Here is a 16,929-nt window from a genome sequence, read left to right on the forward strand (position 1 = left end):
CGATTGGGGTTACCATAAATCGCCTTCCGGCAATCGACATAATTATTAAAAAGTTGACTAGAGCTGTGCATGTTGAAAGTTTTTCATTTATTTGAAAAAAAATAATGAAGTCTGGTAGATTTAAGCTATGCATAATGCGAGACAATATTGCAAATTTCCCTAAAACTTGGTACTATTTGAAAATTGCCATACAAATTTGAAATCAAACGAAGAACATCTTATGCTGAGGCTTTGTTAGAAGCTCTATTTCTTTTGGAAGAAAAGAAGAAGAGCAGGAACGCCTGCGAGTGCATTTTTCGAATTCGCATAGTTGTTTGTGTTCCTCGTAGCAAAGTGGTAGTGAGAATACTTTAAGATGGTTGGACTGAGCGATCCTGAATTAACTGAACATGAAGCTGAGTTGTACGATAGACAAATTCGCCTGTGGGGGCTTGAATCTCAGAAGAGGTATACTTGTATTCCCATTTTATATTGAATAGAATCAAACGACACTTGTTTTCTAGGTTACGTGCTGCTCGAATTTTGATTGCCGGCGTTTCAGGATTGGGAGCAGAAATAGCAAAAAATATTATTTTGGCGGGCGTCAAGTCAGTGGTTTTATTGGATGATGCAGTTGTGTCGGAAGCCGATCGATGCTCGCAGTTTCTTGCCCCAACGACAGCTCTTGGTTCGAACCGTGCTGAGGCTTGCCTGCAGCGTGCCCGCGCACTCAATCCAATGGTTGAAATCCGCGCTGATACGAAGTCGGCTAATGTTTCTGCGGAAAACTATGTGGGTGACGATTATTTTAGCGAATTTGATGTTGTCGTTGTCACCGGTTTGCCGACACGTTCATTGGTGGCAATCAACGAGATTTGCAGAGAGAAAAGGATCAAATTTTTCGCCGGTGATGTTTGGGGAATGTTTGGATATACATTTGCGGATCTCCAGGAACATGAATTTGTGGAGTGAGTACATTTTAAGTTAATTTTCTTATCACGAAATTGTTGAGAGGGATAATTATTACCGGTAACTTCAGTGAAAAGGATGGCAGGAAATTTTCTGTGACGCCAGTGATGTCGATAAGCAGCCTTTGGTAATCAATTCTGCTTCTTGGATGTTGCGATGGTTCAGATTGCTTGACCTGCGTTATGGTATTTAGGACTTGTTTTATGATATCTATAGAGTGTTCATAAACGAAAAAAAGGACGCTTCGTCTCAACTATTTAGAATTACTTTGGGAAGGTGATTATTGATTACCGGGAAAGTGAATAATCATTGTAAAGTACAAGAGCTCTACTTGCGCTGCGGCATCGAAATCAGCTAGCTCGTCAATACGATCAGATTTTTGTTAAAAAAAATCAATGAGTCATAGTTTCTACTCCATGGGTACTTGTTACTCGTGGTTTCATGCGTAAGCCATTTGAATATGATGTGGCCACTATTTTCCTAGCCAGGTCGCTCATCTTTCTACGGAAATGGTTACTGTACCTGTGAATTTTCTAGAGGCGGTTTATTGTCTTAAAATCGCGGTGAAAGGGTAGTATAGGTTTCCGGGCGAAACGTGGATTGGTATCCACGATGGAGCATAAAACCTGGGAAACGCCTGCTGAACTAACACCAACAGCTCTACTGCCAAACCCTATCTCCACCTCCACGTGGTGATTGCTGGGAGTTCTTTCTTTATGAAAAACTGCAGACGGAGAAGTATGAAGGCGAGCCTACCGCTCCTAAAAACGGAACAAAATGTACCTACTGGTCCTCCGGGTTGGGGGTTGGGCAGGGCTGACACCCCTACACGGAAAATCGATGTTACGGAGCCTCGGACAGGGTGGACCTTAGAACGACGAACCCGGCAACGACAATGGATTCACTATTTGCGCATTTTCTCATGGAACCTGTACGAACCGAATGCTGCTGAGCAGCTAGTCGATACCTGTCCCAATATAAGGCTGATGTAACAGCTTTACAAGAGATGCGATGGACAGGGACCGGTTTCCTGGAGCAGAGCCACTACACCATATATTATAGTGGCCATCCAGTAAACCATGTGCTCGGAGTAGGTTTCTTAGTCAACCAAAAAAATAAACCTGCTGTCATCGGCTTGAAAAATGTAAGCGAAAGGCTGTGCACTCTGCGTTTGCGAGGCAAGTTTAGAAATGTAAGCCTGATAAACGTTCACGCCCCTACAGAGGAGACTGCAGAATCGGAGAAGGATACCTTCTGCGAGGCAGTTGAGCGGAGCCTCGAAGCCTGTCCCAAGTATGATAATAAAATCATACTTGGAGATTTCAACAGTCAAGTAGGGACGGAGCCCGTATTCACGCCGGCTCCCATTGCTTACATATATACATAAATTCCAATGATAACGGATTGCGCATTATCCAGTTATCACACGAAATGAGTGTTGGAAGTACCTGGTTTGCGCGGAAAGCGGTTCACAAACATACGTGGACCTCTCCAGACGGGACCACTTTCAACCAAATTGACCACGTGCTGATTCAACGCCGCCACCTCTCAGCCTTAATGAATGTCAGAACATATAGGGGGCAAATATAGACTCGGACCACAATCTGGTTGGCATGCTGCTCCGAGCTCGAATTACGACACCACCTACTATCGCCTCTGACAATCAGGTGAGAGTGAATACTGAAGCCATCCACAACACAGCCCTCTGCGACACCTATAAGATGGAAATAGATGCAATAACCGCAGTCAACAGAGGTCCTGGAGATGAAGCATCAACAAATGATCTTCACAACCACTTGAAGAACGTTATCATTGATTCGGCCACAAAGATACTTGGCCTCAGCCGCAAGAAAAGTCAGAACGGCTGGTTTGACGAGGAATGTAAGCTAGCAACGGAACGGAAGAATACTGCATACCGAGTAATGTTGCATTCTCAAAGAACGCGGACACGCTCAGAGACTTATCACGAACTCCATCGAGCGAAGAAGCGACTTCACAGACAGAAAAAGAAAGCTTGGGAGAACCAACTAGTCTGTAAACTAGAAAAGTACAGGGAGCAACCGCACCAGGCGGGGAAGTTTTACCAACAAATCAGCACACCTCGATGCTCATCCTGCCGAGACAAAGAGGGAAATCTGATTTCCGACAGAATGGGAATGTTGGAGCGATGGGTTGAGGGACTTTGATGAGCTACTGAACAACCAGAACATCGGCGAGTTGGAGGTCCCGCCAACTGAAGACGGACAAATTCTGCCACCATCAAGTATAGGATAAACAGTCCGTGCAATTCATCGGCTTAAAAATCATGAGCCGCCAGGAGCCGATGGAATTACAGTCGGATTAGTTAAATATGGAGGCGACCAGTTACACCAAGTGGTTCATCAACTTGTGCTCAAGGTATGGGACAGCGAATCAATGCCTGACGATTGGCAACGATGCATTGGCATGTCTCATACATAAAAAGGGAGATATCACACAGTGCAGCAATTATAGAGGTATCACGTTGCTGATTACCATCTATAAGATATTCTCCTCTATCTTGCTGGACCGGATAGCCTCCTACGCCCAGAACATCATTGGCCCATACCAAAAAGGCTTCACTCCAGGCAAATCAGCAACAGATAAGATTTTCTCTGTGCGGCAAGCGATGAAAAAACTGTTGGAATATGGAATCATCGACTTTAAAGCTGCCTATGATAGCGTAGCCAGGGTAAAACCGTATGAGAGGGATGGAAAAACTGTTGGAATATGGACAACAGTTGCACCATCTATTCATCGACCTTAAAGTTGCCTACGATAGCATAACCACGGTAAAACTGAAGGCTGACTAGGCTAAACCTGACCAATGTGCAAGGCCAGATAAAAGCAGTAAGATCACTCTCTAGACCATTTGACATTAACAACGGTCTACGACAAGGGGGTGCCCTATTATGCGTCCTCTTTAACCTGGGCCTGGGGAAAGTGATCCGTGATGTTGAGGTAAATGCAAAGGATACGATCCTCTTCAAGTCCATCCAACTACTGGCCTATGCTGACGATATCGACATCATGGGAAGAACGACCCGAGACGTACAAACTGCCTTCGTCCAGATCGAGCAGGCGGCGCGAGATCTTGGGCTGCACAAAATTTATGGTGGAAACGTCAGAAACAAAAACCAACCAACCAGCAACATCAAACCGCACTGGTCAAACGGAAAGAATAAAGATAGGAGAATACAACTTTGAGGCCGTTGATAATTTCTCCTATCTAGGATCGAAAATCACAACCGTTAACAGCTACGACGATGAAATCTGCACACGGTTGTTGGCAGCCAACAGAGCTTATTTCAGCTTACAAAAATTGTCTCGCTTGAAACGTCTTACCATAGGGTCAAAGCTCTTACTGTACAAGACAATGATCTTGCCAGCCCAGAAAGTCTATAAGGGCAATATCTATGGTAGAAAAAGAAGACGAGGCAGACCCTGCCTGAGATGGAGCGATGGCGTAGGTCACGACGCCAGACAGCTTTTAGGGATATCGAATTAGTGGACCTCGGCGCAAAACCCGGATTTTTGGAGTTCCTTATTAAGGCAGGCCTAGATCGGATACCGGTTGTTGCGCCGTTGATGATGATAACTTTGGTAAATTTGAAGGAAATCCAACTATTAACAAAGTTATAGAAGGTGAAATACATTTTGTGTGAATTTCCTGCATTCTAAAACGTGTATGACGTCATCATACATATCAATTCGTCAATACCACACCAAAGTGAGCTTTTTAATCATATATTAATGATTGATGGTCATCGACGCTCGACGCAGACATATGTATGTGTTTATATGTATATGTAAATGAAGCTTCGGGGTAGTGCCTAATTCAGATAGATATATTTGTACATTGAACAAGCGGTATTCAATGTACATATGTATACTTTCATGCACGAAGTAAATCAAAAATAGGTGTATGCTCAATCTATATATATGCATATTGAATACAGAATTCGGAAATAGACAATGTTTGTTTGTTTAGCGTGAGGATAATATTTACGTCTGTAATATGTACGTATTTATTGTAGTTTGGAAAAAAATATTAAGGAATATTTTGGATTTTTAGCCATATACGATTGGAAAACGACTGATTTTTTTTATCTCCAGCGGCTTGCTCTGCTCGTAATAACTCTAGCATCACCGAATCCGTAAGAAGTGCAGCTGTACATCGCTTCCCGCCTCGATTCGGTGGTCGAATGCCTTCAACTGAAATTAATTGGTCGAGATTTGGTCGACCGGGCTCTTGATCGGCATACGATGAATGGACATTTGATGGAGTAGCTTCTTGTTGGGTATTCGATGGACTACCCTTTTGATCAGCTTCGTCCTCGTACAGTTAGAAATGTCGGCATGAAATCATCTTTTGAATAAATGTCAAATGCCATTTGATCTGCATCCAACGATGATATTAATACTGGAAGCACCTTTAAACAATAGCTCAGCGACCAGTTTAGCTAAGAGGTCGATAGTAATAGGAACACCAGGGTGGTTCAACATTCAAGCCTTGAACGAATGGCCAAAATAGGTTGAGAGCCCCAAATATTTCTCTATTGAGAGGCTGCATGCGATGGCTGGTGTGCGGAGGTAGAGTTAACACTGCAATATTATTCTCCTTACAAAAGTCTAATCCAGCAATTGTCATGTGAATTTAGTGATTATGCATTATTAAAGAAGTCGCACGGTTTATTGATCGGCTGATGAACGTCATCCTTATATCAGCTGATCGCACTATTCAGTTCTTTACCGTGTACGCACCGCAGACAGGTCGACCTGATGCCGATAAAGATGCCTTCTGGCAACTTCTCGGTGAAAAGACTGGTCACGTGCCTGCTGACGACTATATCATCATTGCCGGCGACCTTAATGGTCATGTGGGTGAAAAGGCAAGCGGTAATAGGTGCCGTGGGGGAATGGGGTTCGGAGCACGCAGTGAGGGTGGCAAGCGTATAATCGATTTTGCGGACACCCACCACCTTGTAGTTATGAATACATGGTTCATGAAACGATTGTCCCATCTTTCTAAATTAAAACTTACTTTCTAAGTAAAACGCAAATCGACTATATTCTCATAAGACGCGAAAACTTTACCACTGTCACTGATTGCAAAGTCGTTCCCTATGAGACCATCGCATCTCAACATCGGCCATTGATTGCCGTCCTGCGAATTAAACCACCGATAAAACAGCGTGAGAAACGCACTGGCCCGCAGCACATTAAATGGTGGCGATTTCGTGGGAAGGAAGAAGAAATGATCTCACCCACACGATTACCGATTACGATTAAACTGGACACTCGGGATGGCGAGAGAGATCTTGCTAAGAGTCGTAACGAACGTACACAGGATATCGAACACTTCTGTTGCGTTAATGACAAACACGGTACTTTGCTTACCAATCGTCGAGCCGCAACGAATAGATGCCGAGAATACTTCGAGCAGATTTCAACTGAAGAATTTGCTCATCCTCCACTTCCACAATCATTGCCGACATTTGTACTAGTTCCACCTGTCAGCGCAACTGAAGTTGAGGAGGCAATAAAACGAATGAAATCGGGAAAAGTCACAGAACCTGACGACATCGCATCTGAGCTCTGGAAAGCGAAGAGCTGGGACCCAACACTGGCTCAGTGAATTCTTTAATCGGGTTATTCAGGAAGAAAGAACACCATCTGACTGGCAAGAAAGTACCACAGTTCCAATATGGAAAAAGAAAGGTAGCCCAGCAGAATGTTCAAATTACCGTCCGATCCGGTTACTTTCCCATACCATGAAGATTTTGAATGCATTGTTGGCAACCGTGTTCGGGAAATTGTTGAAGTAACCGTGAATTAAGCCGGATTTGACAAAAACTACTGATGCAATACACGCGGCGCAGTTACGCATGGAGAAACACCATGAGAAGCATCGCTCTCTTTACATTGCATTTCTTGATCTAGAGAAAGCGTTTGACCGTGTGCCGTGTTTTACGACAATACTAATTGCCAGAAGAACACGTGCGCTGGGTTCAATTGCTCTACCACAATCCGAAAAGTAAAGTTCGAAGTACGGCGGGTGTATCAAAACCGCTTCGTGTCTCTGATGGTGTTCATCAAAGAAGCGCCCTCTCACCACTCCTCTTTATTCTTGTTATGGACGCCGCCACACGGGATATCCAGCGCCCTATACACTGCTTTATGCAGATGATGTTTTCCTAGCATCTAATAGCAAAAATGATCTCGAGCAACTTGTCTAAAAATGGAATGATCGCCTCATGCAACACGGTCTCAGATTGAATCTAAACAAAACTGAATTTTTGACGACCGATCCCCATGAAACAGGGACAATCACTGTCAGCGGCACTGACCTGCCCAGAATAGAGCGATTTAAATACCTCGGGTCAACGTTATCAGCCAATGGAGAAGTGCGTTATGAAATTGCTTCACGCATTAATGCAACCTGGATGAAGTGGTGTTCCACAACTGGTGTTCTTTATGATCGACGTATCAACGAACGTCTCAAATCTAAAATTCACCGCAATGTCGTCCATCCTGCCGCCCTCTACGGTTCTGAGTGTTGGCCAACTATAAAAGAGGCATCTTCGATGGTATGGTCATGCAATTCGTGCTAACGAGAATTCACTTGCGAAGATTGGTCTGAACATCGAAGTCGATGGTAAACGACCGAAAGGCAGGCCGAAACAACGGTGGCTTGATACGGGGATGGGGATTTAAAAGTCTCGAGATTGCACCCAGATCAGGCATTCGATAGAGTAAAATGGCGAAACCGATCACGACGGGCCGACCCCGCTTGTGAACGGGACAAAGGCTGAAGAAAAAGAAGAGCATCCCTATTAACTATAGAATATCGTTATATATATTTAATCGGTAGGAATTTTAATATATTCATCATCTGCAAGTGTTTCAACCAAATCCATGCCAAATCTGATATTAAGTAATCTCCCCAACACGAGCACCGGACACCTAGAACAATATATAGACTGTCTGTCGATATTCCTAGCTTCCCCAGGTGGTGGCTCAGCCTGCTGTGACCAGTGAGAATTTCTACTATGCTCTGGAGTCTCTGGCGTGGTTTAAACAATCTTTTCGCTTGGGTTCGTATCCCCCCGTGATCATCATGGACTGTTCCATTCCTTTTTGAAAATATTAAAAATTCAATTTTTCGCATGCGTTTAAAAATTATAACTTAAAATCGCATGATTTCGCTATTTTTTATCTGCACAAAAAGTGGTTTAATATTTTGTAAAAATTCTAGTTCCTACGTGTAAATTACATCATGAAATTTTTGCATACAATCAATCTGCTATTCTTGGTGCATAGAGCGTCCCTTCGACTTTTTCTTGGAAGTTTTGTAAAGCCGATTGCTTCTCTCTCCATGTCATATTCTGAACTTGAGGACTTAGTTGTGAAGTTGGGGTTTAGTAGTCCATGTTCATAGTCTATATTCATCTATTTCGGATGTCGTTGGGATTTCTTTTTTCATAGTAACCACTGTCGTTGCAGAGTGTCGATAATACTGATCCGTATTTGTCCATAGTGTTGCTAACTAAATTCTTTACTTCGAATTTTCGAGTCTGCCACAATGGTATTGCGTCTTTATTAGATAGTGGCCTCAGTTGCAGTTAGCGTTCGGGAAAGACCTGATATTTAGAACACTGGCACCAACGAACCATTTCAGAGCAACAGAAATGGCAGCTTTCAAACCTTCTGAGACAACCCCAACCATTCTGAAAATTTACTGAAATTCAAAATAATAAAATAATTCGATTCTTTTTTTTTTATTTCAGAGATGTCTTCAAACATAAAGTCGTGTCGAAACCGAACGAAAAACTCAAAACGGAGCTTGTCACAACAACAGCTAAGCGAACATTAAGCTTCCCACCTTTGAAAACGGTATTAGACTTCGATGTTAAGAGTCCTGCATTCATAAAAAAACTCAAACGCACTGGTCCAGCTTTCTTAATACTAAGAATATTGCAAGCATATCGCGATGAATTCAACAGTGACCCTGACTATAAAAAGCGTGCTGAAGCAATGAAAGACCTTTTGAGAATTCGCGATCAAATCGCTCCAAATATTGTTGGAGACAATGCTTTCGGACATGTTTTTGCTCAAATATCACCGGCGGCAGCTGTGGTTGGTGGAGAGTTGGCACAGGAAATAATCAAAACAGTTTCACAGAAGGAAGCACCACATCATAATGTTTTCCTTTTTGATCCAGAAACATGTTGCGGATTTGTTGAGTCGATAGAGGGAAACTAACTTTGTACATGTATTTTGGTTTTTTTTAAGAAATTTAATATTAGACTTCTAGTTGAAGTAAACTTGCAGACATTTTACTGAATAAAGGTTTAAGTAACGAAATATGGATTCAATTTGTTTTAATTTTTGTCGTGAATGTCCAATCCTTTCACCGACGATAGAGTGGAAGTTAAGCCGGAACCTAAGAATAACATGGGTGAGAGCTTCTTACATCCCGTGACTGCACTATGTTCTCATATTTCGCGATTTCAGAAGTTGTCTTATATCGAACCCATATGGTTTTTGTCCATTCGCAAGGAACTAATTTTGCAATTTGGAACTAATGTGGGCATTAGTTCAAAATTGTAGAATTATCGACACTGTAGCGAGGATGGATGGGCTATCAAATTACGGTTAAATGTTCAGTTGTTTGGGATGACGGATAGGAGCCTACATTGTTATTGAGAAAGATGGTGCTGTAATCACATGTTATTTTTTTCAAAAAAAAAGAAGAACTTTTGATTATGTTCCTAGCAATCAGTTTGAAAGCATGAGATTGGATGCAGGGGGTGATCGCTGAAATTCCAAAGGGGACCTTTCTTTAATAATAATAATAATCGTTGGCGCAACAATCCATATTGGATCAGGGCCTTGAAGTGTGTTAGAGCACTTCATTCAAGACCGTAACGGTACACTAGGAGGCAATGTGGTCAGCATTGCGCTCGCCCGAGATTATTACCCTGATTTGACTCAGGTACTCATTCACAGCTGAGTCGACTGGTATCCGACGTCAAATCACGATACAAATTCCACTGTCACCAGTGAGATTTGAACCGCGACCTTCCGTACGATAGCCTTGCGCTCTAACCACTCAGCTATCCGGACACATATCTACATTGAAAAATTGTAGTTTGGAGATCTGAGACGGCTCTTCAACGGTCACCATTCTATACGCAATGATTATCGGTTCAGCTAATGGAACACACTACAATCATCAATGGAGATCTAAAGTTGTCGGCTCAAACTATATATGTATGCTTTAAGCAGATTCAAAAGGCCTTTGCTTCCTATCTTGCTGAGTTTTTGTCATTAAACCTTAATTACACTACCGCGGCCTTGCAGTTTACACTGAACTATTTATGGTAAAACCTTCCCAATTGTGATCGCAAAAAATTTTAATTTTACAACATAAAATTGTCCATTCTGGGAATTCCATTGCTCCAAGTTAATGGTACTCTGAGGTGTCGAGGAGGGAGACGGGGCAGCAACTCCATAGTGAGAGGTTCATGGGGGTTGTGGTTACATCAAAACGGACAAGAGACCTTCGGTCCTCAAGCGTGCAGTTGCGTTTACAACTCGGGTGCCGTAGTTCTTCTTAGATCATAGAGATTTGGGTAGGTCTCGCATCCACCATTATGAATGCTAAATCATGCACTCAGCATAGACTGGTACTGTTGTTGCTTGCCTCAGCGGGACTCTGATTGTCGTCACAAAATCAATCCATTTCTTAAAGTCAAAGTCAAGTCGTTAATGAGCGCCGTCCTCATGTATTCGAAGAAGGCAATCAAACCCGAGTTTGCAATGGGACTCATCTTAAGTGGCTCTTGCCAGGAAAATTCATCGGAGGTTATCTGATACAATGGAAATCGGGATGGCCCTCTGAGAGTACATGCTCCGAGGGTTCTTCGGGCTCCAGGCTCGGTTATTTCAGAAGCTTCATGGTGGTTATGCCCATATCGTCGGTAGAGCTTCTTGAGGCTCAAGCCTGGAGTTGCACTGTACAAATCTTTCTTTAGTGCGACAAAATGCTCCTATTGTAAAGATAATGGTTAAAATAATCTTGGAACGCATTGAACAAAGCAATAATATAGGTTGCATCTGTGAGTCAGTATAAGAAAAACCCTGCCTTACCAGCTTTTCTTAATAGCGTTAATAGCTTCTCCCTATTTTTTCAGTCACTCATAATTCAACCGTCCTTTCTATTTCCTTATCTTGAGGACGTGGAAGAGTTCAATGGACGAGTCGTAGACTTTGGCCAAATGGTTCTTTATTTGAAAAGGGAGGTAAGTATAGTCGGCCTGAAAATAAATACTAATAAAATGACTGATGGCCGGTCTGACGGATCATTATACCCTTTCTATTTACATTAAGTCGTTGACCCTACTTGCAACTGAAAAAAGTCGTTTTTAAGGTTTTGTGTAAGAATAGAATAGTCGATCTCAGCTGCAGCTGCTGTATACTCCGAAAGATCCTTTTATTTCATCCTATGATGAATTCTCTCATTCTTGAGTAGTAGCCTGAGTTTTGTGTTCTGCTTTCCATATGCAATTTTCGTCTTCTTAATGATGGTCATTGTCTATAACTCGAAAAGTTTTGCTTCTAATGGCGTTTTGTGACAAAATTTCTTTTTCTTCTTGCAGTATCAGAAAAAAACTTTCAAAAATTTATTTTCCGGCTCTTTTTTCCGCTTATTGGCAACAATGGAAGCCACCTAACTTTCATATATATAGTGAGCGTTCTTTTTGTTGATAGCGGCGCTGAGCCGATACCAGATAGGACTTTTTGGACTATAGCGCAAATTCAAATGAAGACATCTTTTTGCATCTCGATGTTTAGTCCGAGCCTTAGGATCGAGCTCTTCAGCGCCTAATGTAAGACTCGTTAAAATTTCACACGGAATATACTTATATTAGAGATGGTATGTAGGTGCTATGTACTGATTGTATCTTTCTTACAGTTGTATAATATAAAATTGAGGTTGGTGATTGATAAGTCGTGAACGATGTACCGTTTGTAGTCTTTCATTGAACAATGGCAATTGGTTGCTTGATCGCACGAGTCGAATTTCGAGTTATTTGAAAAAAAAAAACCGGCGCTAATATGTTCGCCGAAAAGCGGAAGAGCGATTCAATCCAGAATACATAGCATTGATCTGTTGGTGTCATTGAACTGATCAAAATAATAGTTGGCATCATGCGCCAAGAAAAATACTATAGCCTTCTTGAACGGGTCGTCATTCCATCAAGAATAGTCAAGCTCATACGCTTCACAATAGGAGTTCAATATTATTAGCAAATGTGAAGAAGTTAACCTCCCATAGATACAAACAGACGCTTCGGGTATAAAGGTTTTGTGTTCATCTTGTGTGAGAAATTTTCTATTCGTCGATACTTCAATCAAAATATTCCTTGATATATACATCTATTTCCAAACTCCAACTAAGCCGTTTATATGAGTTCACTTTATATGGTGATGACGTCATGCACATCTTACAGTGTGATAAATTCACGTAAAATACACAATTTTGACCTTCTATAGTTTTGTTAATAATAGTTGAATTTTTGTCTTTTCAGAATTGTGCACGATGTTATCATATTATTCATAATCGCAGCACATTTTGTACTTCTAGGATGATCTTAAGGGGGTTTTCGGGTAAATTTCCAAAATATGGTAATATAATACTATTAACTTTATTTAATTAGATATCCGAATAGGAGATATTTTGAGGCCTAGACTTCGTATTGATGAACCATTGTGATTTTTCGGTTAGATAGGTTAGGAGATATGACGGCAGGAGTTCTGGGTCCTCTGCTGTGGACCATATTGTATGATGGTATTCTACGGCTCCTAATACTTAAGCAGGCTGTTGTGGAATTCGCGGATGACGCTGGGGTGGCCATAACATCCAATCACCTTGACGAAGTAGAAATTTATACGAGTGAGGCTAACTGTACGATCAAGTCTTGGCTTGAAAACTTCGAACTGAAGCTTGCGGAACAGAAAACGAAGCTAGTATTTTTACGAAGCGACGAAAACGAAGAACCTTTTAGATCTGCATCGGCTCACATACCGCTAAAATATCTGGGAGTAACTTTCAACTCAAAGCTTAGTTGTAAACTCCAGTTAAAACTCACTGGGCGAAAAGCAGCGACCATCAGCAAGGATACTTCCAAATACAAGGGGGAGAAACACAGCCGCAGATTATTTTTATCGTGAGTCTTCGGGTCTGTTTTTTATAAGCAGCACCAGTGTGAGCATCTGCGATAAAAATTGTAGAAAATCGCAAACAGTTTCAAGCTGCATATCGGCTAAGTACTCTCCGCACATTGTCCGCATATCGCACAACATCGCATCAGGTAGCATGCGTAATTACGGGGATAATTCCAGTGGATATTTTAGCCGATGAAGCAAGCCGCTTTTACGAGTAGCAGGAAGCAAGCCTTAGCAAGCAAACTGAGCCAATGATGTCATTGGCTGCTGGCAAACAGCATGGGACCGGGCGAAGAAATCAGTGAACATACAAGCTAATCCCGAACATAAGGATGTGGACTACACGGAACCATGATGAGACGAGTTACGACTTGACCTAATTCTTAAGTGGGCGTGGTGGGTGGTGAAGGTTCGGTTTGGATGAATCGTCAGATTGTCGAACATGTGAAGGTGCTGCAGAAGATGCATAATACGTCTTCTTCGTCTGGTGAGATCGGATACCGCGTAGAATGCAGTAGTTGGAGCGGTGAAACGGATGCACCAATGGTTAAAGAAGCAGAAACTGAACGGAGGCATAGAAAGAAGCCAAGCTAATGCAACTAATACCCCATAAAGCAGAAGCAACTATTCCATGAACAGTTAATAAACTGAATAGCCCGGCGAGGCAATACCAGAACTGTGGTCTCGTAGAAAATATGGGAAGTAAAAGTCCGACATGTGCATCCTGGATTCTAGATGCGTATCCATAATGGCTTTCCTCTAGGAAAAAAAAAAACTCGTTAATTATTACGTCCGCATCTTATTTGCCTGGCTTAAGATGCAGTAAATTCGCGCGAAATAAGTTTGAACTTCTTTTTAGAAGTTCAAACTTATTCCGCGACACTAATATCTGGATTTCCATGAAACTTGGCATGCGTATGCGCGATGTCCTCAATGCTGGTGCAATTTACCACTCCTACGATGGACTTAAAGGGAGTTTTTCAGCCAACTTCTAAAAGATGGTAGTATACTATTAGTTAGTTGATTTGAGCAGATCTCAGAATGGGACATATTTTAAGACCCTTTTGGGTGGTCCTCTCTGACTTTAAGTGTACACATTTTGACTCGTTATTCTCACACTTTACAATTCACGTTAAAACTAATATCAGTTCCGGAAAGTACCTGATCATTTGACACCCCACATGACTATATTCGGTGTAAAAGATTTTTACATCCACCTTTGCATGTATGGGGAACCTCCTTTCAAACTCTACGTAAATTTATGTTACTGTACCCGTGGGTTTCATAGTTCCCATATGTTCACCAAATTTGGTTTGAATCGGTACAGCCGTTTTGGAGAAAACAGTGAATCGATTTTAATAATTAGCTTAAACAGACGTTTCCCACAGTTTGGAATCAACTGTTCATATACTGGTACATTTTTGGTAAATTCATGCTTTTTCAGGGCCCTGTTCGATGACGCCGTGAGTCGTATCGCGGTATCAATTGGTGAAAAAACAAGCAAAGCACGGTTCAGTGATAGTACCGTTGCAAAGTGAGTTTATTGAAATTTTTAATCATTCCCTATGAAAAACAATGAACGGATATTAAGAAAAGGGTGAATATAGGATTTGAAATAAAGTGGAATGACACAGAGACAAATTGCTAGAGGAATAAATTGTGCTTAAAGTGCAGTAAAAAATTTCCTACGGATCGGGACTGAACATCATGGAAGAAAAAGGCGATCTGGAAGGCCGAGTAAAATTTCCCCGGTAGTGAAGCGAGTCGTTTTACGGGAAATGTCGAGAACAGGCGCTTCTTCGTTACAAATGATTCGACGTTTTAATTTGGATCGCGATTCCATTCTTGCTAGAAAGTGGGCTACATTTTCTGGACAACTGAAAGTTCCCAAAAAGCGATAGATGGTGGCGCGAGTCCAATTTACTAAAACACACATTCAGTATAGTGAAATATGGTCCCATATAATTTTCAGTAACGAAAAGAGATTCAGCCTAATCGACTCACACGGCTTAAATATTATTAATGTGGTTTTAGACAGAGAATAATATCACAGAGACCTTTAAGAGAAGATAGAGTTATGGTTTGTGCAGTATTCATCGAAAAACTGATATTGTCTTTCTTCTGATAGAATCCACTCAGTAAAGTATCAGAATGTGTTAAGGCGATCTTCTTTCATTTATTACAATAAAAGAAGTCCCGTATATTATTTCTCTCTCTGACTAAAATTGCATGGTTTGATGTAAGCACCAGTGAAAATTCATAGACGACCGTTTTAGCAGGACAGCTTTTGATAAAGAAGAGGCAATTGGAAATATAAATGAACTTAAGAAAAGAGTCGTAGAAGCATAGACAAACCTACCAGAAACCCCATTTCAGCCTGATTTCAAGTTTACATGATTACTTCAAATTATAACTTATAGCTGAAAAAACCCTCATATTAAATATAACTAGCTCCTTAGAAAAATTTGAGTTTTGCCCTTTTTTAAATCATATATGTCCCCAATAGAAGCCATTCGGGAGAAAAACCCTTTCCCTGAGAAGACAAAGCCAATGAAAGATGTCCATTATGTTTCACGACAAACATGAAAATATGTGTTTGAGTCTATAATTTTCCACGGCACTGTACACAGTATAGCCATTAGTTCTGTCAGCAAATTGCGAAACGTCGTAGCGAGAGAAATAAGAAGGGAAAATCGTGGAAACACTGTGAACGTGTAATATAGCATCCCCTATTAACCCCACTTAAGTTTCAGACCACCACAGCTAGTTGTTCGCGTAGCGCGTAACGATTAGGTTCGGCAAATACGAGAAACGCGCGGCAATTGTTGCCTTATATGAGTGTGGAAAGACCGCCAAAGAGCCAAACGCTTAAACCAATATCCGAACGATTCGTGTACCGAGCGCTTCAATGATATAGAGAAACAAATAACGTCGTACCAAGGGAGGAGCGTCCGAGGTCTGTACGACAGCCGAATGTTGTGCAGGGGGTTCGTAAAAAAGTTTAACGGAATCCGCATTTAGCGAGTGAAATGTATGTCCCCACGCGTACCATGAGTCGTATTTTATGCGACTATCTCCAGTTAGGGGCATATAGACGCTGTGAAAGCTATTTACTTACACGTAAATGAAAAGAAATCTGCCTTCAGCGACGCAAAAAACTGAAAAAAAACTGGAATAAGCCTGAAGCGGACGCCTATCGTCATCGGCACTCTAATTTGGCAACTTTGAAGGCTAGTATAGTGAGAGCCGCGCGTGAAACAGTTCATGCAGCGATCGATGAGTGGCCCAAACGTCTGAAGTGTTGTCTGGCGAACGTGGGATCATTTCGAATGACCATTATGTACGCTTATTTATTAGACTACTTTGTACCTTCTGGCATAATTTCAGCTTTGTATCTATTTTAGTTTTGCTGTAATAACTTTTCAAATTACTGACAGAGCTTATGGCTATACTGTATCTGATTGTATACGCAAGGGACGGATCGCAACTATTTCTACTAGGACAACACCACTTTCTGCGAAATCTGTTGGTGGCAAATTCAGATATTTCAAGCAAAATACGACTGCTGGTTTTCATTAAAATAAATGTTATTTAAAAATTGTATACGATCATATACAAGGAACCGAACAAATATAGTAATTACTTAACTTTATTTGAACAACTCTTCGATATGTGATATTTTGAGGCCTAGACACCATATAAGTGGGTCCATGAAAGAAATGTATCGTT

General features: G+C 41.5%; 1 protein-coding gene across 1 annotated transcript; it reads left to right on the plus strand.

Annotated features, from left to right (window-relative positions):
• The first annotated feature begins 250 nt into the window (after positions 1–250).
• On the plus strand, positions 251–9,339 carry LOC119659128 (SUMO-activating enzyme subunit 1). The gene is made up of 3 exons (XM_038067053.1): positions 251–447; positions 504–947; positions 8,757–9,339. The coding sequence occupies exons 1-3, from the start codon at positions 356–358 to the stop codon at positions 9,229–9,231; spliced, it is 1,011 nt and encodes a 336-aa protein (XP_037922981.1). The 5' UTR covers positions 251–355; the 3' UTR covers positions 9,232–9,339.
• The last annotated feature ends 7,590 nt before the right edge of the window (positions 9,340–16,929 follow it).

This window comes from Hermetia illucens, chromosome 6 (genome assembly GCF_905115235.1).
Source record: "Hermetia illucens chromosome 6, iHerIll2.2.curated.20191125, whole genome shotgun sequence".
Lineage (NCBI taxonomy): Eukaryota > Metazoa > Arthropoda > Insecta > Diptera > Stratiomyidae > Hermetia > Hermetia illucens.

Excerpts from the sequence above, each read along its gene's own strand:
- LOC119659128 (XM_038067053.1), top strand. The coding sequence starts at position 356 with ATGGTTGGACTGAGCGATCCTGAATTAACTGAACATGAAGCTGAGTTG. Across the intron at positions 448-503 it reads GGGCTTGAATCTCAGAAGAG|GTTACGTGCTGCTCGAATTT; the intron begins GTATACTTGTAT and ends CTTGTTTTCTAG. Across the intron at positions 948-8,756 it reads CAGGAACATGAATTTGTGGA|AGATGTCTTCAAACATAAAG; the intron begins GTGAGTACATTT and ends TTTTTATTTCAG.